The following is a 24,451-nucleotide window of genomic DNA, read 5'->3' as shown; positions in this document are numbered from 1 at the left end:
TGGGCCTTCCGCATATGAGACCAGCACTCTACCGACTGAACTGCATCCCCAACCCACTCAGGTACTTTTGTGCTGTGCCTTCACCCACATGGGAAATGGAATGAAGAAGAAAGAGAAAACTATAGACTGGGGAGCCATAGCCGTCCTGGACACCTGAAGAGCTGAGATGGAAGCTTTGTCCTCACCTGTCCATTCACAGTGCTCAGGTAACACCGGCCTAGAAGTCCCTGATGTCTGGACAGCACTGGGGGCGGTGGCCGAGGGGCCTCTCCAGCCTGAGCAGGTATGCTGTTGCTGGCCCAGTGGCTGTGGCTTGGGCTGGCAGGGGACCGATGAGAGGCTCTGGTCTCCACACTGTTCTCGCTCAGCACAGGATCCACCTCACCCCGGACCCGTGCCACCTGGTGGATCTGCACAGAGGCCTCTGGCGGGTGTTGAATATGCACCTTCACCAACGAGGGGTTCACAGAGGCTAGGCAGAAGGGCTGGGGTCAGAGCCAAGACGCAGGCCACTACCTCATTTTTCTGCTCTAGGTCGGGCAGTCACACTCCAGACTGTGTGAGTCTCCAAAAGCCCCCTTCCATTTTTTTTGGCCTGTCTTGTGGAACAGGAACAATGCCCCGCCCCAGATGGGAGGAAGTGGTAACTCCTCCGTGGAAGGCTCTGCAGTGAAAGCTACACAGTTCTTTCTGATATCTCCTTTGTTGCCGTGTGCAGCCCTGAGTACCATCGGACCACAGACAAGCCACGGTCAGTGAATTCCTGGGGGTCATCCCAACACACAGCCTTCATAGACACTCTGGGGTCAGGCCCTTCCCAACTCCTAGAGAATCCTGTATGTTTGTACCTTGAATTTGTCATGTATTAACCGAAGGCAGGGAAATGAAATACATGTAGAATTCTACCCCAACCCCTTCCCCCTCTATTGCCCAGGCTGGTTATAAGCTGTGCTGTCTTCCCCAGCGCAGGGCACACACACGGAGGAACCGTGATGGAAAGCAGATGTGTGGGGGATGCCGTGGAGACTGGTACCCACCCAGCGTAGCGACGGTGACAGCACACGCTCTACCTGGTGCGCCTCACAGGCTGGCTGCCCCCACACTGCTGGCACTCACCGAGTTGGTTGGAGAGGGGCAGCATGAAGGTGGATTGCTTCAAGGGCCCTTCCAGCAGGGCTCTGTGGTGGGAGCCTCTCCCTGGACGCTCCCTGTCAGGCTGTGGGGCAGGCAGATGGCAGAACTTCCCCGTGGAGTTGGCTGGACACCAGCACTCGTCCCGGCCAATGCAGCGTCCTCCATTCAGGCAGGGGATCTGGCAGAAATCTGCAACGACACTCTAGGTGATTGACAGCTGACCTCCAGTTGGTGACAAGTAAGCAGGCGGGTGGGGGCTTGGAGGGTGTAGAACCCCTTGAAATGTGGGGCCTTTCCTTGAAGCCCTGGAGTAAAAATAAACAACTAATAACTAGCCTTTTAGAGAGACCTCCTCGTTTCTCTCCTGCCCGTTAAAGTAACCTAGAGCAAGGTAGGGGCTTGGTTCTTCCCTATCAAAGCAACTTGGACTTAGAGAGGTTGTGTGACTTGCCTGGAGTCACACAGCCAGGCTGGGACAGAGCTGGGGGTAACATTCACTCACTGCCGTGATAGATAACAACCAACAGAGCTACAGGACAAGAGGTTCCACACCAAGGAGTCCCCAAGAGGCAGCCCCGCCCCCACCGCCCCCACCATGCCTAGATCATCTGTTGGAAGGGGACTCACAGATACGGAAGCCAGACTTGGGGTCATGCCCGTGGCCACCCTGGCTGTACAGGGTGGTGGTGTGGCCCTTCTCGCAGCTGTTGGCACAGCGCCCGCGGGCACAGGTCTGCTTGCAGATGGTGGGAGTGAAGACCACCTTGATCTTCTTGATCTTCTCGGTGAGGTTCAGCCCTGCAGAGAGAGGGCTTGAGTCCTGGATGGAGCCAGAGCATACGACTGATCTCCAAGCCTGGTGCAAAAGGCCCTTCGAGTGAGAGCGCATCCTACAGCACTTGCTGAGACCCGGACAACAGGCCTGCAGACACAGTAGGGCGAGGGTGTCAAGAAGTGCCCAGAGATGCCCCCGTAAGCTCATGCCGTGTGCACACTGATATGTACTGCAACGAGAGGAGCCACTCAAAGCTGCAGGGCAGTTCTCACATGTCTACCAGATATTTCATTTCACTGTTGGGCCAAGGTAGAGCGATATCCAGGCACCCTCATTACACAGTCAAAAAGTACAGACCCAAGCCTTGAGCACAAGGACAGGGAGGGCAACATAGCTCCGACGGACAGAGAAGGGGTTCCCTAGGGGACATAGAGGCAGAGAAGGCCTGAGGCATGGCTAGAATCAGGTTTGGGAGATTCGGTTACGAGCTTCATTAGCAGGGGTGAGGATGCCAGCAAAACATCATGGAGGAAGTGAGGGCTGCAGACGATGGCGGTGTGTGGGGTGGGGGTTTCCTGGAAGAAGCAGCAGATGGCTGCGCTGGTCCAGCACTGGCGTTTGCAGAAAGGATAATGTGGAAATGCATGAGTCAGGGAATTGAGGCCCCCAGCAGGATGCGGAGGAAGCAAAGGCAGGCAGAGATGACAGAGCAGGAGACGACAGACTGCCGTCAAAGTCCTAGGGTTCAGACGGATCAGTCTGACACTCTGGAACTTGGCACAAAGCAAGTGCACCAACACTGCTTGTCAGTCGGCTGAAAAAAGCTAAGGACAAAGTGACAGCGCTGTCCTTTGAGGGTGAGCAGCGGTGGGGGAAGAATGGGTCAGATTTAGATGTTCTGTTCTCCTAGGTCCAGACACAGGGCGACCTTACCCCAGGAGGGTGAGAGGCGGTTCACGTGGGATCCCGGTTGAATGCCATCTCTCAGCTCCAGTCCTGGTCCCAAAGGCAAGGCGTTGGAAGTCAGCTGGCCGTTGGCACTGGTGGCTGGATAACGCCGGACAGTCCTGGACAGCCCTGTGTGCTGCTGCAAGGGCCGAGTCTGGCTGAGGCCATTCAGGGTCCTGTGGAGATGACCATGGCCTGGGGGTTTGCATTCCAGGAGCAGCGTGTCTCGACCCTCCATCATCTGACCGCCCTCATTACACGAGAAGAATGCTCTCCATTGAGGTGCTTTCCCCCCACGCATACACGGCTGACTCCTGGATGTATAAGTGCCCAGATAAAAATCTAAGGGTGGCCAGGCTTTTAAGGAAGAGGACCTACCCCTATTGGAATATTTAGGAAACCCAGCCTCTCTGGGCCTCGGAACCTTTGGCTACAACATGAAGCATCAGACTGTCCTGTGTGGCTCTGGCATTCTGGGAGGCTTTGGCCACTCAAGGGTCAGCCCAGCACTGAAACCATGGTGTGTGCCAAAACCCTGCTATTTTTATCCACAGTGCAGAAGATAAATCCCAGGAACATGCGCATGCTAGGCAAGCACTCTATCACTGTTACATGTCTAGTCCTATTTAAAAAGTTTTTCTTTGAAGCGTGTCCAGGGCCAGCCTCAAGTTCACTGTCCTCTTGCCTCCCCAGTGCTGGGATGACAGGTGCCTCCCCACACCCGGCCTGGCCACTTTCCTCGATAACCCTCTATGTAAATTACCAATGGAATTGGTGAACATCAAATACACATGCTTAGGTCATTCAGGGGCAGAGCCTAGGATAATCTCCCAATTAATTAATTAATTAATTAATTAATTAATTAATTAATTAATTAATATAAAAACAATGGAACAACCATAGTCAAAGAGAAAAAATAATTCATCATCTTCCATTCTAACACAGCAGATACTTTCCCCTATTTTTCCAACCTTTGCTCACATATATGATTTTATAAGATTATCGTCAGCTGTAGATACAATATTTTTACTTACCATTATGTTCTATTTTATAAAATCACACATTTCCTCCTTATTTGTCATTCTCCCTGGCCTGTGGTGGTTCATCTCAATCACTGCTTGAGAGACATACTCCTATGGCATTTTCAGATGGCTGGTTTTCACTGTGGAAAATCTCCCACGTGTGATATATTTTTTCCTGTTAAAATAGTCCTCTAGGACCGGGAGATGGCTCCGTGGGCAAAGGCACCTGCCACCAGGCCTGACCACCTAACTTTGATCCCGGAAACACACGTGGTGGGAGAACAGACCGCTGCAGGTTGTCCTCTGGTCTCCACGTGCACACCATGGCCTCCCACAAGCAAATAAATCAATTGTGTGCAGGTGCACCTGCACAGGTGTGCGAATGTGTGCGGCGGTCGGAGTTTGACACTGGGCGGCTTCCTCAGTTACTTTACACCTCGCTCTTCTGATGGGTTCTCTCACTGAACCCTGAGCTCACCAGCCGGGCTAGCGTGGGTCCAGGGAGCCCAGTGTACCAGGCCGAGCAAACACACACGTGTAGATGGGAATGACGATGATGAGCAGGACCGGGAGCTCCGTCTCCGCCTCCCTAGGGCTGGAACTGCAGGTGTGTGAGCCCATACCTGGCCTTGTTCCCGTGCAATGCTTGGGATTGAACTCAGCTTCTCTCTCTTGTGTTCGTAAGCCCTTCAGCCACTGAACCATTTCCCCAGCCCTTGAAGTTTTTAATAACAACTTCTATTTAGCCATTGTAATTTATGTGTTTGAAAAGCTTTGAATAATAAACATTTTGAGAACACTTATGACGTTAGGATTGACTTAGTTCCTCAGGCTACCAAGACTATCAAAGATTACAAACATCTTCAGCTTTAATATATTTCGGTGCCTTACATCAAAGCATGTAAGTCTCACAGTGTATACATGTATCAAACCTTACATAGAACCCCACCAATATACATAATTTTATGAGTTTTATGTATCAGCTAAGATTTAAAAGTGGGTTTAAAACTTAATAAAGCCCATAAGTGTACCACACAGAGCACACACTCGCAAGCATAGCCTATAACAGTAATTATTGTCATCGTCATTATTGAGAGTTTGTTGTGTAGCTCAGGCTAGCCTCATAATTATATTTTTCCTTTTGAGAACTGGAATTACAGGCCTGCACTGCGTATTACTCCCAGCTTTATTGTTAAATTTTGCAGTACATTAATTGAATAAGCATAATAATGGCACTTCGATGTTGCTTTTCTCTCCTTTTAAAATTTTAATTAAAGAAAGTATTCTTGTGTCAGGTGGTGGTGGCACACGCCTTTAATTCCATCACTCCGGAGGCAGAGGCAGGTAGATCTCTGTGAGCTCAAGGCCAGCCTGGTCTACAGAGTGAATCCCTACCTCGAAAATCAACAACAAAACATTGTTTTTGTGTGTATAGGTGTGTGGCTCTGTAGGGGTGTATCCAGGTGAGTACAGCTGCCTGCTGACACCAGAGCCATCATATCCCCTGGGGCTGAAGTTACAGGTGACTGGCAGCTGTGGTGCTGGGAACTGAACTTGTGTCCTCTGTAAGCACAGTCTGTGCTCTTAACAGCTGAGCCATTTCTCCAGCCCTCCCTTCTTAAAAAAAAAAAAGATACTTCTGGCGTTGAAATGCTGCTCATGGATGTATTTGTTGCTTGTTCTTTGACAACCGTCTGAATTGTTTGTCTCATAAACTTGAGCAGCTCTTCTGCGTGTTTGTTATTGGACGGCCTCTATTGTAAATACTCTAGCATTTTGACAGGGCATGAGCCACTGTATACACAACATCTGGACCATGGTGGGTGTGAGGCCATGTGAACAGGGAAGCTGAGAGGGGCTCAAGACTCACCCAACATGATATAATCGCTAAACCAAGACACTGGGATTCCAGATGGGCCACCCTGACTCCAGAGCCTGTGTTCTGTGTCAGCCCAGACGCCAGTGGAAGCGAAGCCAGTCTGGTCTTAGGGCTCTCTGCACCTGTCAGATCCTACCCCCTTTCTTCCTGCTGGATTCTGTGTCCTAACAGGATACAGTCTGGGGTCCTTGCCCCCTCCTACTCCAGAGTGGTTGCTTCCACATGCTCAAGCCATGGGCACTCTGCCAGCAGAAGCTAGACTTGGACAGTAACAGAACTGGTTACCTCATCTACCCCAGGCCTCATGGCACAGGCTCCTGGGAACCTCACTGCTATTCCCTCTAGAAACCTCCGCAGCAAATCCTCTTCCTGTTTCTAGAGATTGGGGGTTGGAGTAGGTGAGGCTCTGTTCGCCATGCAGAAGTTCTAAGAGTGAAAATGGTCCGGAATTAAGACCTAAACCTCAGGCCCACTCCTCTCAGGAGATGATCAGCACCACCTGCTACATCAAAAACAAAGTTCTTCCAGTGCTTCCGAGAGACTGTCCAAGAGATCTCCATCAAAGATCTTCAGGGCCATCTGAATTACTTCTCAGAGAAGAACACCGGGCAAGCAAGCCTGACTCCCCTAGTCATAGAGAGAACCTGGATGCTCAGAGGAGAGAGGAAGGGGTTTGGAACAGAAGGACGAATATGGCCTCCCACGGCAGGGTAACCTTAGCACATTGCTTAGCTCCTCTGAACCCATCGTCCTCAGCAGCAGCAGGGTTAGAATATCTACTTCACCAAGCTGTGGAGAGGGCTGAGAGACTAGGAAGGCCATGCAATTGCTTTATTAAGCCAAGTGAGCGCTCATAAGAGGGAAAGCATGGCGGGATTTTCAAAGTGCGTGAACCAGGGCGCAGGAGCATTCTGCCCAACAACCAACAAGCCCCGAAACACAAAGACCAGTGACTGAGGATGAGTTCTCTGAAACCGTGAGCCAAAATAAATAATTCCTCCTATGTGTTGCCTCTGTCAGGTCTTAGGGCTCCCTGCACCTGTCAGATCCTACCCCCTTTCTTCCTGCTGGATTCTGTGTCCTAACAGAATACAGTCTGGGGTATCCTGTCAGGTATTTTGAACAACAACAACAAAATCAACCAGCATGGATGGATATGATGCTAACACACGCAGGAATGCATACTGATCATCACCACCATAACTTCATAAGGAAAAGACTTTCAGTTCTAAACATCAATATTTGCATAGGCTTAACTTTATGAAAATCTCACTACTAATACTTTATTTTCCTTATCATTTCACAGACAATGGAAAGTCTGCCACAGGCTGGTACCAGGGGTGCCCCAGGATCTGCCAAGAGAACCTTCTGACTGCTAATGCTGGAAATCTTTCAACAAGCTTAATGAGAAAAGTGTTCCCACATCAGATGGTTGGGACCTGCAGGCATATAATGAGGCCATTCAGTGAAAAGTGCAGGGTGTCTTCAGACCCTGCTCCCCACACTAAGGCTCCAGTGATGTGAAAGCGCTCCATCTTTCTGCTTAGGAGACGGACAAATGAAAAACGACCCCGCCACAGCATGTTTTAATCTACCAGACTAGCCAAACTCCCAAAGTTTAATAACATGCGTGTTGTCGAGACAGAAACAGACACTCTCAGCTGTTGCTGGCAGGACCTGAGCTGAGAGAGCTCTCAGAGAGCGGCCGGATGGTGCCGGCTCTTTTGGCACAGTGCGGGAAGACTTTGAGTCCTACGGTCCACCTCTGAGGCTGGGGTGCGGATGAACCTGCTTCGCGGTGCTGCTGTTTTCCTGCCCCTATGGAGGCTGCTGCTTCCCCTGAACTGTAAGGGTGGTGGCCAATCACTTAACTGTGATTTCCCAGTCCCGTGTTTGGCCAATGGGAACTACCTGAGAGGGTCTCCTCATTGTGAATACACAGCTGATGACTGTGTCCAACGGGAGGCCACAGCCCCTTTCTCTCAAGGTAGAACAATTTTGAACACTCCATCCTCAAACAAAGCTTGATTTCCTGGGGACTCCTGTCCCTGCTTGACTGTCTCTACTGTCCTACCCTGCTTCCCTCTCTCCTTGGACCACTTCTTCACTCTAAAGGACCAGTCCAAATACATGTGTTCATGTCTAGAATGACGCAAACATACGCTTTCCAGAGCAGCATTGTTTTGAATTAGCAATAAATATGTTTTTACGGAATAGAAGCAACTGAGTAGCCTCCAGTAGAGGAGCGGTTAAAGCAGAGATGGCCGCAGCACAGAGCCAGGTGTCTTAACAGCTCTTTCGTATCAGGAAGGAACACTCTCCAAGACATATTGAAATGTGGCAACAAAACAGCCCAAATCCAATCTCCCGGCTGTTTTGTACAGGCTGTGACCTAACAATGGTCTTTACATTTTTAAACAGCTGGAAAAACAGTTAAAAGACTGTTTCTTGACATGAGAAAGTGATATAAAATTCAAATGTAAGTTTCCATAAATAAAGTGTCCCTGGAGCGCGGCCATTCACTGTCTACGGCTGCTCTTGCTCCTCAGCAGCCCGACTGGGTAGCTGCAGAAGCCATATGTCACAGGAAGCTGAAAATATTTACCATGTGGCCTTTTATGGAAAAAGTTTGCTGACTTCTGGTATAAGGGGCACGTAAAGTTGTAAAAAAAAAAACCACTGAAAATATGGATGCATGTTGTGCATATACATAAAGTAATCTTAGAAGGAAACCTGGGAAATTAATAATGGTGGCTGCTTATGTGGGAGGAGCAGGAAGTGGAAACTCAGGTCACCTGGTATGAAGGCTTTTTGTTTTGTTTTATTTTAATTTATGGGTTTTTTTTTTATTTTCTAGACAGGGTTTCTCCATAGCTTTTGGTTCCTGTCCTGGAACTAGCTCTTGTAGACCAGGCTGGCCTCGAACTCACAGAGATCCGCCTGCCTCTGCCTCCCGAGTGCTGGGATTAAAGGCGTGCACCACCACCACCCGGCTAATTCATGTTATGTGCATTGGTGTGAGGGTGTCAAATCCTCTGGAACTAGAGTTACAGACAGTTGTGAGCTGCTGTATGGGTGCTGGGAATGAACGTGGGTTCTCTGGAAGAGGAGCCAGTGATCTTAACCCCTAAGCCATCCCTCCAGCCCCCTGATATGAAGGTTTATTGACCACTTTACTCTCTGTACCAGTGATATCCGTCATACGCACCCTCTCTTGTGAGCCTCTCTATAACCTGGTCCCCAGTGTATACACACAATCCCTACAAACAAACAAGACAACAAAACAAACTGGGATGTATGAAAGGTTCGCGACTGTGGAAGGTTGCAGAATTCATGATGCATAGAAGCCAGGTTACTAAACCAGGTTCACTTCATCCTGAATCTCCTCTCCTTTGCTGATTATTTCCATTTTACAGATGAGGACACTGAGGCTTTGACATAGAACAGGCTTGAATCCATATTTTGGGGGCCTATAACACCCCCTTTAGGCATTCAGGAAGTACTTACAGGGCTGGAGAGATGGCTCAGTGGTCAAAAATGCATGCTGGCTCTCTTTCAGAGTACTTGAGCTCTGTCCTAACATTCATACCAGGTGACTCATGACCACATGTAACTCCAGCTCCAGGGAATCCCACACAGTCGTCTGGTCTCCTCAGGCACCTGCATATGTGTGTGTGTGCGTGCGCGGGCGCTCATGTACAAAAATCAAGTAAATCTTTTTTTTTGTTTTTGTTTGTTTGTGTTTTTGAGACAGGGTTTCCTCTGTAGCTTTGGAGCCTGTCCTGGAAACTAACTCTTGTAGACCAAGCTGGCCTCAAACTCACGATGGAGATCTGCCTGCCTCTGCTTCCTGAGTGCTGCAATTAAAGGCATGTGCCACCACCCGGCTTTTTTTAAACATTTATACCTGCCTATCATGGATCCCAAGAGGAAACACTTTCTTTCCTCTTGGATCCACTGACTGGCACTCAGCAAAGGTGAGGAGAGCCAAGATTAGTCTCAAGGCTCTGATGGTAGTGGTAGAGAGGGGAGGGCTAGAGGTCAGATAGAAGGCTTTGGCTGTGGTCTGGGCTGCAAGTGGCCAAGGATAGGACCAAGAAGAAGGTATGGGTTCTAGAGCTATTTCAGAAGTAGAGATGGAGAAAATCCCTAACAGAAGCTTGCATGTGGGCATCTTGGATGGGAACGTACTCTGTTTCTGGAAGCAGAGACTTGCGTGTCTAGGCTGACCTTGAACTTGTTATGTTGCTGAGGATGATCTTGAACTTCTGATTCTCCAGTCTCCAGTTCTCAGATGCTGGGGTTGCAGATTAGGAGCCCAGGTTGCAACCCAAGAGAAATGGGTAGCAGGGCTCTGCTTTTGTAGCGTGAAGTGTGGTTAATGCCTCAAGTTGGCAGAAACCCAAGAGGCCAGTCAGTGCTGCAGCCACAGTGGGGGGAGGGGGGAGGACGGGAGGGGAGCTGATCTCTCAGGGACCCCTGCTGAGCTCAGGCCCAACTCTGCAAACACCTCCTGACTGAAGGGGGAAAATCTGCTAATGAGCTACGTGGCCTCAGTTTTAAGTTGCATTCCATAAATCCTCCAGCCTCCGGCGCCTGCTGCCACTTGTCCACTAGGGCACGGTTGAACAAATGAACAAGCAATAAATTAATATCAACGGAAAAATGTGGCAACAGATCGTCACGCTTCACTCAGTAGTCCAGTTCACTCTTTCCATGGGCGTGTGTGTGTGTGCCTAAAGCTGAGTGGGTTCGGGCTTTTTTTTTTTTTTGGTGTTTGGGCTTTTTCTTTTTCATAGACACACAGGCGATCATCTTAGCTTCTGCTAATAAAACTGCTTCTAGCTAATTACCATCATGGGATTAACTGTCCTCGTAGCTCGTGGTATTCCTTGAGACTCCCACATGCTCTGACACCTAAACATGTTGAGAAACGTAAAAGTGAGGGGAGAATACAGAAAGGCATGGGGGGGGCAGGGAACATGGCCTAGCTTAGAGGCAAATCAGAAGAGGCTACGCCGCTGATGATGCCAGAGGAGGGCGTCAAGAGAAAGCGACAGAGAGGAGATGGTCAAAATATTCTGCTTCCCGACTGCAGGCACAGTTCCTTGTAGGTCAGCATCCCTAGATCCTCCCCACTGGCTCCTGCTTCCAGAGGATCTGGAACCTCAAAAGGCCCAAAGGGCAAGTCTGGCAGATTGTTATCCAGTCCCCTACTGGATGGCCAGGCAGGCCTCACACCCGCACCAGGATCAGATGGCCCCTTGCCATGCCTCCAGGGACTTATTTTTTTTTTAATAAATAAATCTTTTTTTTTTAAGATTTATTCATTTATTATGCACACAACATTCTGCCTCGATGTATGCCCGCACACCAGAGGAGGGCGCCAGATCTCAGTACAGATGGTTGTGAGCCACCATGTGGTTGCTGGGAATTGAACTCAGGACCTCTGGAAGAGCAGTCAGTGCTCTTAACCTCTGAGCCATCTCTCCAGCCCCTCCAGGGACTTATGATAGACACTCAGGGGCTGTTTTCTCAGTGGGCAGCTCTTAGGTGGGGACCAACACCTGTTGCTGCATGGCAACAGCTACACTGGCGCTGTCGTTGCTATCGCCGATCCTGAAAGACTGAGAGCCCCTCCTCCAGATGTGTCTTCCTGGCTGCACGGTGTGCCCATTCACCCAAGCCTTCAGCCCCTCTGGACAACCCGACTCAGCCCAACTTGGCTGCCTGTGAGTCACACTCCCTGCCCTGAGGCTCTGGGCCCCTAGTTCTTTCCATGGTCACACCCGGGTCTGAGAGGACGACAGGTCTGGCTCACAGACCCCATGGGATGCCCCTGCCAAGACTCGGGTTAGAGGTGCACCAAGCGGGGCAGTCTTTCCTAGCCAGAACCACTCCTGCTTGGCTTCCCCGGCAGTCAGCAGAGAACACATTTCCAGAAAGGTCCATCAGTGCCAAAGGGAGGTAGCAGTTCTGTGTGTCCTGGGGAATGCTGGGGGAAGGGGACACCCAGCTCCTCACTGAGGCCATATCCCTACCCCAAGGACAACCCCAAAGCAGGTGCTGCCTTGGTTTCAGAGGAGGCTCCAGAGATGCAGAAGATCCTTGTCCCTCTCCTCCGCTAGCTGCAGGGCATTTTTTAAAGCCAGCAGTCTATCTTGTAGGCCAGGCCCTCAGCATGTCGATCACCTTTACTCTCTTCTGCTGCCTGGAAACCAGGCTTACCCCTGGGGTGCCTCAGCACAGAGGTAGCAAGAAAAGGTAGCTGGAGGGGGCTGTCCCAGTACCCAGGAAAAGCCCTTCACTTTCTACCCAGCATGCCCACGTGACAAACTTTCCAGGCAATGGGCATTCCATTCTCCTCCAAGAGCTTTCAGCCAGCCTCCTTCTGGGCCCAGTAGGACCATCCTGGAACTGAGCCAGAGACACTGACTCTCCAGAAGAGAAGGGACTGAGTCTTACCCTCTATATCGTACAGAGACTCAGAACATTACTGGGAACCCAGTTGTTGCCCCAAATATTGATTACATTGCACTTTAAACTTCTTCATGATTTCCCTAGCTCTCTCTCTGTTGGAGTCATGTACCCATCCCTGGAAAGGCCTTGTTTCCAAGACTGGGCCAGTGTCATCTGGAAGACTTCTCAGCTCATAGGGAATCTTGATTTCATGAATTCGTAGTTCATCCTGGCTAAGGTGTGCTTTCGATGCCCTTGGAAGGTGTGCAATCCCACTGGGCATTATGGGAAGGGCACCTTGCCCTCTGAGACAGGGAGGCAGCAGTCCTAGTAAACCCATAGCCACAACTGAAGTTGCCTCACTACCGTGGACTAATCCTCTTGTCCACTGTGAAGATTTGTCACTCGAATTGGTTTAATAAAACAGTGACTAGTAGCAAGGCTGGATGTATAGGTGTGACCAAACTAAGGATGATGGAAAGGAGAAGGGTGGAGTCAGGAGTTTTCAGGTGGACACAGAGGGAGAAGGAGAGGAATGTGCCATGTTAATAAAGGTACTGTCACGTGGCAGAGCATAAATAAGGAATATGGGTTAACTTAAAATGTAAGAGCTAGTTAGTAATGAGCCTGAGCTATTGGCCAAGCATTTACAATTAATATTAGCCTTTGAGTGATTATTTGTTACTAAGTGGTCAGGACAAAAAAGCTCTACCTCTGTTTACACCCTACTTCCTTCAGGAGGCTGCAGCACAGTACCAAGGTAGGATGACCAGAATACAGGCTAGACTATAGCCCTGTTTATCCTGTTACGTTTGGTGCAGTGAACAACACAAACGACCACACCCAGTGGCCCAGGAACTAGGTCCTGCATGTGAGCATGTCAGAAGAACCCAAGAGAAGAAAAGCAGGATGTTACAGGGGTCAGGAAAGTCATGGCCAAGTAAGTTATCCAACCCAAGCACTCCAGGCCTCCTAAGCAGGTGTGGTCCTGAGGCTGGAGTTTTCTAGAGATGTGAAATGTGAGCTGGAATAGGGAGTGGGAAGGGCAGAGAAAACACTGACCACAAACGGACAGATGCAGAATGTGCAGGTGGTGATGCCCAGTGGGGAACAAGGACTACCCAGTCAAGGGGAAACAGGATGGATCATGCATATAGCTAAATAGAAGGCTGTCCTCTCCTAGAAAAAAACTGGCCTCCTTCTGGGCTCTGCCAGGCTGTGCTGAGCATTTCCCATTCGTTCATTTAATAATCATTAAAGTTAGGACACAGATCTTCTGCCTAGTTCACAGATACAGCATGAGAAGCTAGGCCAGTTGTCTAAAGTTGCACAGCCAATGAGAAACAGAGACAGGTAAACTCTGTGTGACTCTACTTAGCATCTGAGCTAAAGAAGGCCTGGTTTGGACCTCATCTTATAGAACTCAGCATTAAAGAGAAACCTTGAAGAGGTGTTGTGCCACCACCCCCGACCCTCAACACCCACCCCCCTCGAAACTAATAGGAAGATCAGGATGCTCCCTCCCTTCTCTTTCCCACTGTCTGCTCTTCCAGATTGCTGGGGGCTCTTAGGAGAAAGGCATGAGGTCAAGCCATCCCAGCATTCCTATTCCTGCAAAGAAAGAAAGAGGAGAGAGAGAGAGAGAGAGAGAGAGAGAGAGAGAGAGAGAGAGAGAAGGAAGGAATGAGGGAAGGAAGGAAGGAAAGAAAAAAAGATGGGAGGAAAGACAGGAGGATGAAGGGAAGGGCAGAAGGCAGACAGGCAAGTAGGCTGTGCCTGGACAAAACCCTGCCAGTGTCTGCTCAAAGCCATCCCCTTTCAAACATCTCCTCCAACTGGCCTGAAAATTCAGTTGGGACACACAGAACGCATGGCAGAGGGGTGAATAGAGACTGAACCCTCACGCCAGGGCTTATTTAGTTTGGACTCTCTTTTGGGAGATGAGGCTGTGAAAGCTAATTACACAGCAAACTCTCTCTTAAGATGGGTTGATGTAGGGTAGACTCGTGGGAATGCTGAACTCAATGGCCAAAGGTCAAAGCTCTGTGAGCTAGCAAGAGACTGTCTCAAAACACAAGGAGGATAGCTCCTAGATGCGGCACTCAAGGTTGCCCTCCGGCTTCCACAAACCCAAGCACATATGTGTACACATACCCCTAGACACACACATACACAAAAATATAACAGGGGAAAGCCATAGGTGCCACTGAGTGAACCGTGAACACTTTTGGTTTAATGAGAATAAAAAGGTCTTTGCTGAAGCTGCTAGGATCTACAAGGCATCTATCCACTGGATTACAAAGAGGGAGAAAATATTAGCCCCGTTTTTGCCATCACCTCTCAGACTGCAAAGGGCATAGCCATCTTTCTCCAAGGAAGGAGTCCTGGAAGGGCGCCGTCTCACTGGCGACTTGGATCCAGATTCCGACAAGTAGCTCTGATGTAACCCAGCACACATGGGTGGACAAGCGAGGCCGTGGTCAGAGCTGAGGCGCCAGGAGGAAAGCGCTGTGTGGGCAATCGGCTGGGAGCGCTAGAGGTTTTGATTTATAATCTTTGTTTTGCAAGACTCGGGGATTTTTCCCTTCAAGAAGCACTCAGCTTCCTTGAATTTTAGACCTTCCACAAATATTGTTTTAGGAGAAATGAGAAGAAAAGCCGCCCCCAAATGCCTGCTGTGGCTACTCACTTCCACCATGAATCAGAAGCCCAAAACCACAGCTCTGGGGCTCACAGGGGAACTAGGCGTTTTCACAGTTCGTTACTGGGAAGCATTTAGCAACCGTCAGTGTCATCTGCAGACAGACAGGTGGACACGCAGACACAGACATCCCTCTGGGTCTGGAAGGCAGGGAGACACAGACATCCCTCTGGGTCTGGAAGGCAGGGAGACACAGACATCCCTCTGGGTCTGGAAGGCAGGGAGACACAGACATCCCTCTGGGTCTGGAAGGCAGGGAGTCCTGGGTTTGCATACCTCCCATTCTCTCCTTCTAACCCATTTCTAGAAAATTGCCTGGCTCAACTTAGATCTCTCCTTCTCTCCCTTAGCCCCCCCTAAGGGAGTGTGTGTGTGTGCGCTGACCCCATGAATGCCACACATAGAGACGAGTATATATTTTAAAATCTCTTCTCTCTCTCTCTCTCTCTCTCTCTCGGTTATCCTAACACTACTGGACTTTGCCGAAGCAGTTTTCACCTGGGAAGCACTCATTGGCTTTTCTGGCAGTGCCCAGTGAACTAACTGATGGCAGATTTACAGATGGAGTAACTGGAAAAACTACTGGACCCATAAATCAGAAACTTCCTCCACATGCCTGGCAAGGGGTGAAACCTGATATAGCTGTGAAAGCCTTCAGCCCGAAAGGTTCTTGGAGCCTGGGAAACCTCCGCCGGGACGATGGGGGCACCAGCTCCCTGTCGCTCCTTGCCCGGGCCCTGTTCACTAGGGCTTTGCCCACCTTTTCTCTCCTCTTGAATCTTCGATCCTTAACCTCTCTTCCTTCCAAATGAAAATCCTAGAGGCCTAAGTCCACCAAGTACAAGCGTGTTTCGGGTTGACACAGGTTGTCCTCCATGTCCTCACTGCAGAGTGACCATGACAGAAAAGCCTCTCACAGGACACTGTGAGGATGCTCAGGTGCTGGGAGGCCCTTATGCCTGCCTGGGGGGCCCCTGACATCCCTCTCAGGTCACACTAGGCCCCGGGAGGCTTCTTCACCCTGGATATTACCCCAATGGGGAAGTCCAGGAAGAGATCAGAAGGAGGAGGAAAATGAACAGAGGTCCCATCCCTAGCCTCTAGACAAGCAGCCTGGTCCTGCAGCTGTGCTGCTTTGGATCCTAGCAACTGCCTCTTGTCCCTTAAAAGGAGATTTGATGTTGCTACCAAGTTCCACGGGCCCTCGTTTTCTCCTCCCCTGCCCGCACCCTGTTAAACAGACCTTTTATTAAATTGTGCCCCCAGAGTCCCTCTGCTTTCCTGCTGGAACTCAGATCCAAACAAGAAACACTCCTCACCGTGGGGTAGGGCACCCTGAACTGGGTGACTCAGCACTTTCTCCTAAGCCTGTCATCATTCAACCATAGCCGTGTGCGGTCAAGCATGCTGTGGGTGGTCAAGCATTAGCAGGAGCCCTATACCCTGAGCCTCCCAGAAGTGAAAAAGGACCCGCCACATCCCACAGCTGGCGAGCAGAATCATATGAAACCTTGGTCTGTGGGACTTAGGAGCCACACTCTCAACCCCTGTGCCTTCTCGTCCCCAGTTTTGGGTTAGGAGGAACCCAGAAAGCACCCCAGCTTCCTCATTAAGACTCCAGCAGAGGTTAGATTAAAACAACAACCATACTCCATTCAAAAGACCGACAGTCTAAGCTCTGCATTACCGCAGCCCTAAGGTTCAGCCTTCTCACGCCGCACTAAAGGCATATTGCCAACCTCACTGTAACCACCACACCACGGTTCAACTGAAATAATATCACCCTAACCACAGCACCAGTTCCCCCAATCTCAACCTGAACGATCCACCACCATAGCTGGAAATCTAGACCCACTATTAAAGAACAAGGAACTCTAGGGACCCCCTCAACTCTGCTCCTAGGAGCTGCCTGCCCTGTCCCCATTTATACTTCAAGGACAATGATTAACAACATCCACTTCCTTACCTAACTCTAAGCTGGAGACTTTCATGCAGGCATCTCAAGGAGGGTCAACAGTAGGGATGCGGAGAATCGTCGCAGTGGCGGCGGCGGTAATCTGTGGCCGTCATCACTGACCTGCAGGTTGTGGCCAGTAGGAGACCAGTAGCTTAACTCTCAGTGTTTGTAAAGAGCTGGGGCCGGGCCTTGAAGAATCCTTGTAATAGTTTGCAAGTGGACTGTGTGTGAGAGGCTTGATCTCTAGGGTGGTGCTATTTGAAGTTGGTAGGATTGTTAGGGAGATGTGGGTGGGGTGAAGGACTAGCAGGAGGTCCTTCAGCCACTGGTGAGGAGGGACATAGCATCAAGGGGGACTTGGGACCCCAGCATCTTCCTCGTCATCTCTTGCTTTCTAGCCATGAAATGAGCGTCTTGTTTTACCACACCCTCTCTCTGGCTTGGCCAGAGGTCTGAAGCAATGGGTCTGCTCAATCTTGGACTAGAACTTACAAAACTGAGTCAAAAACAAACACTTGGGTATTTTGTTACACGGATGGAATGCTAATGCAGTTCTGTTCTAAAACCAAAGCCATGGCAGCGGCCTGACAGTCCTCGGCTCCAAGAGGCTTTTGGAAAGGAGAAATACTCAGATTTCATCAGAGTTTGGTGGGGGTCTCTTTGGACCAGATGGCCTCATTCAGACTTACAGGTGGGGGAAAGGAAGAGGGGATTTGGGGATTTGGGGACTGTCTGATCCCTGACGGTAGCAGATGGAGTCTGAAAGACTCCTGGTCCCTGTTCCCCTGAGCAAGCTGAGGCTTGCCTCCGCAACCTAGACAAGTCTGCTTTGAGCCAAGCATAGCAGGAGGAGATTCCCTGGCCCATTTGAGAAGGCCTCCGCCTTCCTCGACACTGCTCCCTGAACCCCTATCCCTAGGGTCAAAGCTGGATTACACTCCCTGGGCTACATCTGGGCTTTACTATGTAGTTCTGGATCATCTGGAACTCTTTCTGTAGACCAAGCTGGCCTAAAATTCACAGAGACCCACCTGCCTCTACCTCCCGAGCGCAGTGATCAATGGTGTGCCCCACCTGATAAGCCCAGTCTTTTTATATCTACACAAATGCACCCCAGGGCCAGCCCTGTCTTGACCAGGGCCCGACTCTCTAAGTCTCAGATGTCTCTGTTGGTTGGGCAGATGCTAACATTACAAAGGCCTAGAGATCCTTCCACCTCTCAGGGAACGTAGAGAGAAACTCCGTGGTCAAGCCCCGCTGGAGAAGACTAGCTTGAAGGAGCTTTGTGAGGGAAGAGGGAGACAACAGCCCCCCTCTCACCTCTCCTGGGAGGAAGCCAAGACTGAAATCACTCATCAGTTGCACTGGGTCACAGGCTGTGCCACTCTGTGGGTGAGAACAGTGTTTGCGACCACCCGGTCACTCTGGGCTCCGCTCTTGGGCAGCAGTGGGGAGTCAAAGGACGCTGGCAAACCTCAGGTGGCCTCTCCACACTGTACAACTGCCTCTGCTAACAGCAAGGAAGGGGACGGAGGAGGTAAAGGAAGTTCTCAGCTGAGATTTAAGAGAGAGAAAAAGAGGGATGGGGTGGGGGAGGGAGGGAGAGATGGAGGGAGAGAGGGAAGGAAAGAGAGAGAGACCTTTTCCAGAGCAGTAAGTACTTGTGCCTGGTTTAGAACTTTTCCACTGATTTGTGTTCTCTCATACAGGTAGTGACAATGTGTAATCATCATACCCCAAGTCAGCTAAAGCTACCCCTAGTGGATCTGTTTGTCCTACCTCCCTGTGAGCTGAATCTGAGCCCTTCCTTTGTTCCAGAACAAATCCACACAAGCTCTCTCTCTCTCTCTCTCTCTCTCTCTCTCTCTCTCTCTCTCTCTCTCTCTCACAGACACACACACACACACACACACACACACACGTTTTTCTGTCCTCAAGTCTTCGTGGCAAAAAGAACCTGCCCACTGATGGCTACCATACGAAAACACTAGAGTCAGATACCGTGCAAAACGCCTTACTCGGCTGGTGTCATTTCACCCTCCCCGTGATCCTATCAGATGGAGACTATTGGCTCTGAGAGATTAGGGTGTGTGCCTAATGTTACACAGATGGTGAGTGCAAACCCTGAACAAGGGCCAAGGCTTATCTGAACCCCAGACCCACGCACTAACCTGAAATATGGTCTACAGACCAGCGCATTGGCTAACATCCCTGGGACCACATCAGAGATGCTTGCTTACTCCAGACTGTGGAATCAAAAGCTGTGTGTTGACAATTTCCCAGAAATCAGCTTCGAGGTTAGACCCTGGTCTAAAGCAGTTTCCCATGGTCCACTTGTCTTCTGGAACCAGCCCCATTTCCCAAAGCCATTGCTCAGTTGTTTCATAGGTGGGCAGGCCCTCTGCCCAGCTAGGGACAACAAGGTACCTTGGCCTCCATGGGCATCCTGCCTGCTGCTGTGACTTTCCAGGACCCCCTCTCTGATTTACCTTTAAATGTACATCGAAATGGTGCACAGGCCCGAGCCTCTACCCAGTGCTCTTCTGAAAGGGCTTTGGCCATCACACTTCTTGCAGGGTTGCCCCTCCCAGACATCTCACCCTCCTTTCCACTCCTAGACTGCCCTCTGTGTCATGTCTCTCCTTTGTCTGGACAGGCATGGCCTGTCCAAACTGCTCTCAGGACAGAGGCCAGCAGCTGCTTGGGAAACCTGGCTCGGCTCACAGGAAATGTTTAGCACGACCAGGCATGCGGGCTTTGGCCTCACAAAGCAAAACACAGCTGGGTGGACAGCAGCCTACAGTGGGGCACTTAGACTTGCCCGGATTTCATGCTTGGAGGTCTCAGGGCAGAAAGGGATGGGACTGACCTGGAGGCTACCAGGTCACCACAGTAGCCTCTGGCCTGAAAGCTCGTGGAAGTCGAGCACAGCCCTACTGTGGGCCAAAGACTTCTCTCAGACGTTAGGACAATATCCCTAGGATACAAAACACGTACAACCTAGACTTCTCCCCTTGCAGTCATTCTTCTACAAATGGGCTGAGCACCTGTACCAGGTCAGGCAACGTGTTAGATGTCAGGGACAGTGCGTTCGTGGACAAGCAGGAACAAGTGTAACGAATGTCCTATCTGGAGGAGTGTGAAAGCGCTATAGAGGGAAACATGGCCTCAAGCTGGCATCGGGCATGTGCCTTGACACAGGCCTGTTTGCTTGGGGCTCGCTACATATATACAGTATATATGTATGTATGTGTGTATGTGTGTATATATATATATCATATACTATGTTATATATCTATAACAATCAGGGCAAGGGCTAGGCCCTGCCCACCGGCTTATAGCTAACCCCAGGTCATCTGTGGGTTCACAACTTATAACAATCAGTGCAAGGGCCAGGCCCCGCCCACCAGCTCATAACCAATCCCAGGCCCTTTGTGTTGAGCACCAAGACCCTTGATTCTGCCCTAACATTTGCAGGCAATGGCCGTAGATGACTATTGTGTTGTGATCTTGGAATTCCCTAAGGCTCTCAACCTGAGCTCACCTACTCTTTCTCCCTGTTTCTGACGGCCCTTGGAAAGCACATGTTTGGGCACTCAGACTCCCCACGCCTACCCTGCCACTTGCTACCTCAGAGTAGCCTGCCTGTGCCTCCTACTCTCAGAGTTACTTCATAGCTCCCGCCTGTTCGTCCTCCTCTTCCTGCCACTCTGCAGATCTGTCTCAACCTGGCTGCTAAGGACCTGACCTCAACATCCATCTTCCCTCCCCTTGGTTCTCTTGGCTCAGAGACGGCAAATCTATTTTCCCCTTGGTTCAGCAAGACAAGGTCGGCTGCAGCATTTCAGAAAGAACTCCCTAAGTGGATGCGAATGGAAAAACCAACCCAGAAAGCTCAAAGCAAACAGTATCCTAGAAAGGGGCCGGTTTACAAAGTTCAGATTTCTAGTCCTAAGCTAGAGAACAGTCTAGCCAGATGCGGAGTAGGGGAGAGGGCAAGAGGGCAGGGAGTCCGCCCATCAACTCCCCTCCTCCTTTTAGTCTACACATTCCCCCACATGTACCTCCCCCTCCAAGGGGAGAAGTTTGGTGGAGTGAGCAGAACGGGGTCTCTTTATTTTCGATGAAGGAATATATCACCATAGAGATATCACTGTGCAGGGTGAGGAGATGGAGGAGATGGAGGAGGTGATGGGGTGAGGATAAAGCGGGGAGGGATTTGGAAAGAACACGTGCACCCAGTGCTGTCCAAGCACGCTAATTCAATCCCACAAACCTATGACATACTTGTTAGCATTGTTGCCTCCTTACTGATGAGCAACTGTCCCACTGGCCCCGACCCCCACCCCCGGAAGGAGACTTACCTGGCTGATAGTAGTGGTGGTGCCAGTGGCTGTATTCTGGTCACAAGGCTTCCTCTGGCCTCGCTGCTCCTGTGAGGGCTGGGTGCCCCCTCCACTGAACGTCTTGGCACCGGCCTGGCATTCTGGGGGTCAAATTCCTCCTCAGGGATGACCTCTTCACAGCGTGCCCCACGGAAGCCAGAGCGGCAGACACAGAGCTGGGGCCTGCTGCAGGAGCCCCGGTTCTGACAGGGAGGCTGGCACACAGCTGAGGGGACAGGAAGAAAGTGGTGACAGAAGGGCCAGGTACTGGAAGGTCATGGGCCAGCCACCAATCTTACATTCTAGGGGCTTCTGCTCCAGGGAAAGGACCTTGCTGGGCCCCATAGGAAGCCTTTAGGAAGCTTCTGGAACCATTTCTAACCCTGCTACCGACAGGTCTCCAAGATGAGTATGGCTTTGAGTTTTGGACAAGAGTTGTGAAGTGGGCTCTCACCACACCACCACAAGGATGCCGGGAAGGGAAAAAGATCATCTGGCACCCTATTTATGCTTAGGTAGCCAATTGGCTATCTAACACCTAATACAGACATTTTATTTCTTGTCTTCTGGTAGCTTCAGAACTTAAAAATAAATATTGTTACTGAGTAGATTTTTTTCTTTTTTATTATTATTACTTGATAAATAATAGGAATAAAAATTTCCACTTCCTTCCCTCCTCCCACTTCCCTCCCGCTCCCCCACTCACCCTCTCCCCTCCCCTCCAGTCCTAAGAGAGGGCAGGTTACCTTGCCCTGTGGGAAATCCAAGGCCCTCCCCTCTCCATCCAGGCTTAGGAAGGTGTGCATCCAAATAGACTAGGATCCCAAAAAGCCAGTACATGCAGTAGAGACAAATCTCAGTGCCCTGATCATTGGCTTCTCAGTCGGCCCCAACTGTCAGCCACATTCAGAGGGTCCAGTTTGATCCCATGCTCGTTCAGTCTCATTCCAGCTGGATTTGGTGAGCTCCCATTAGTTCAGGCACACTGTCTCAGTGGGTGGATCAACAACCCCTCGTGGTCCTGACTTCCTTGGATATATTCTCTCTCCTTCTGCTCTTCAAGTGGACCTTGGGAGCTTGTTACTGAGTAGATTATCAATAAATATTATGAATGAATGAATGAATGAATGAATGAATGTCTTTATGGGAAAGGTCAGGCATTAGCCTAAGAGCAGTTGATTGCTGTTTGCTTGTCTCCTGGCTGTCACGTAGGAGCTATGTAACCTGAACTCACTGAGCCTGTTTTCTGGTCAATCATGAGGGTGGGCTGAGGAGGCGGGGAGAATCTAAGGGCCTCAAAGACACCACTCCCAATCTGTCTGTATCGTCTGCGAGCCCCTGCCCTCAGTCTGTGACTGTTTTGGGCACTGGGATGAATCGGCCCAGTGAGTCCTAATCCAGCCTGGAAACAGGGTGGAGGCTGACACTGGGTGTTGTCCTATAAACTGGTTCTCAACCTGCGGGTCAAACAACCCTTTCACAGGTGTTACCTAAGACCACCCTGCATGTCAGATCTTTACATTATGACTCACAACAGCAGCAAAATTATAGTTATGAAGTAGCAAAGAAACCAATTTTATAGTTCGGGGGGTCACCACAGCGTAAAGGCTTGCAGTGTTAGGAAGGTTGAGAGCCACTGTGCTAAGCCTTCACCATGAGCTCATAGTGGACATGACTTCTCTCTTTCCTGGCCTTTCCCTCCTTACAAAGGCCGGAGACAAACCCAACAATCTGCAGCTACCCGGAATCCCCTGCAGAGGTTCACACTGGGATGGAAAGCCAGGCCTCTCTCTCCCACGACCTCCCTGGAGGACAGGTGTGACTCCATGGTCCAGGTCATTCTGAGTATTCTCAAACAAGGTCTCCTCTGCCTGCCTTCATTCACTCAGGAAGCAGTTGCTGAGCTATGCTGAGGGCTCCATTGTGAAGACTAAAGTCATCTTTCACGTGGGGTTTGCAATCCAGTGAGGGAGAAGCAGGAAGCTAAAGAAGAACAGCGTGACAGCGTCGGGCAGACAGAAGGGTGACACAGTGTCCAGGCCATCCAGGAGAGGTCGTCCCACACGTCACCGAAGAGGGAGCAGTAGGGAGTGGACTGGAAAGATTTGAGCACACTTCCAGAGGCAAGCACAAAGTCCTGGAGGCTAGGAAGAACGGAGCATGTTGGGGAAGGCACCAAGGACCCCTGGAGGCCACTGGCTGGTGGGGAGAAGCCAGTAAGCAAGGTCATTCAAGGTCTTGGAGGAAACCGAGACCTCAGTTATGTTAAGTACATTTTTGGGAACCATCAGATGTACCATGCACTGCTCAGACCACATGCCTCAGGGGAGGGGTTCACAAGAAATCTCTCTGAAAGGAATTCCACATTCCAACAAAACAGACCAGTTTAGAGGAAACTCTGCAGTGGTAAGTTTTGGGTGTCATCTTGACTGGATCTGGCCAATTATAAGGAGGTCGGCTGCTACCAGCTACGTAAGTCTCCTCCCGGGTCGGAGGGAGATAAGCTACTGAGCACATTTGTGAGACATTTTCTTGCTCGAGTTATCTGAAGTGAGAAGACCTGAAATGCGGGTGGTATCGTCCAGCTGCAGCTAGCTCTAAGGAGGCCAAGGGGGAAAGCTTTGCCTTTTGCCTGCTTGCATTCCTGTTGTCTTACTTGTAGGTTCATCTACCCTGTTGTGTCTTGAGCTGCTGCTTCCATCCTTCAAGAGAATCAGAGCCTGGTGTGGACTGAAGACCAGTGATTCCCCAGAATCCTCCAGACCATCACCACTGAATGGAGACCACTGAGGCACTCGGCCTTGTGGACTGAGCAGCTGCTGGGCTGTCCATCTCTCCAGTGTGAAAGCAGCTTTTGTTAGCCTTCCCAGACAGTATCATACAAGCTAATTTAACAAGTCCTTTTAATACATATTCATTCTATTGGTTCTGCTCTTCTAGAGAATCCTGGCTAACAGAAGCTCCAAAATTCTAGCCCATGCCATCTCCCCTTTGGGAACCTTATGTTTCTTTATCATACAGGTACACACTAGCGTTGATGACCTCCTAACTCCCACCTTTAACAATACTCTAAGTCAACCCAGTCCAGCTGAGCTTGCTTTCTGGCTTCCTAACTTGGCCACTTGTCTAAGAGCTACTATTCCCTCAAAGTCACCTCCCCATCCCTGAGGATACATCTTCCAGCGGCTGCC

At 50.3% G+C, this 24,451-nt stretch overlaps 1 protein-coding gene across 2 annotated transcripts in view; it reads right to left on the bottom strand.

The window, feature by feature from the left end:
• Window positions 1-24,451, bottom strand: part of Ltbp2 (latent transforming growth factor beta binding protein 2) — an 89,231-nt gene that overhangs the window by 45,182 nt on the left and 19,598 nt on the right. For both annotated transcript variants that reach the window (XM_075947425.1, XM_075947424.1), the window contains exons 3-7: window positions 21,240-21,486; window positions 2,843-3,033; window positions 1,762-1,932; window positions 1,117-1,323; window positions 186-472 (exon numbers count right to left, since the gene is read on the bottom strand). In XM_075947425.1, the coding sequence (XP_075803540.1) occupies window positions 186-472; window positions 1,117-1,323; window positions 1,762-1,932; window positions 2,843-3,033; window positions 21,240-21,486 (1,103 nt within the window). The remainder of the gene's footprint in view (window positions 1-185; window positions 473-1,116; window positions 1,324-1,761; window positions 1,933-2,842; window positions 3,034-21,239; window positions 21,487-24,451) is intronic.

Source organism: Microtus pennsylvanicus, chromosome 14, assembly GCF_037038515.1.
Source record: "Microtus pennsylvanicus isolate mMicPen1 chromosome 14, mMicPen1.hap1, whole genome shotgun sequence".
NCBI classification, from domain to species: domain Eukaryota; kingdom Metazoa; phylum Chordata; class Mammalia; order Rodentia; family Cricetidae; genus Microtus; species Microtus pennsylvanicus.
This window is presented reverse-complemented; position numbering and strand designations above follow the sequence as displayed.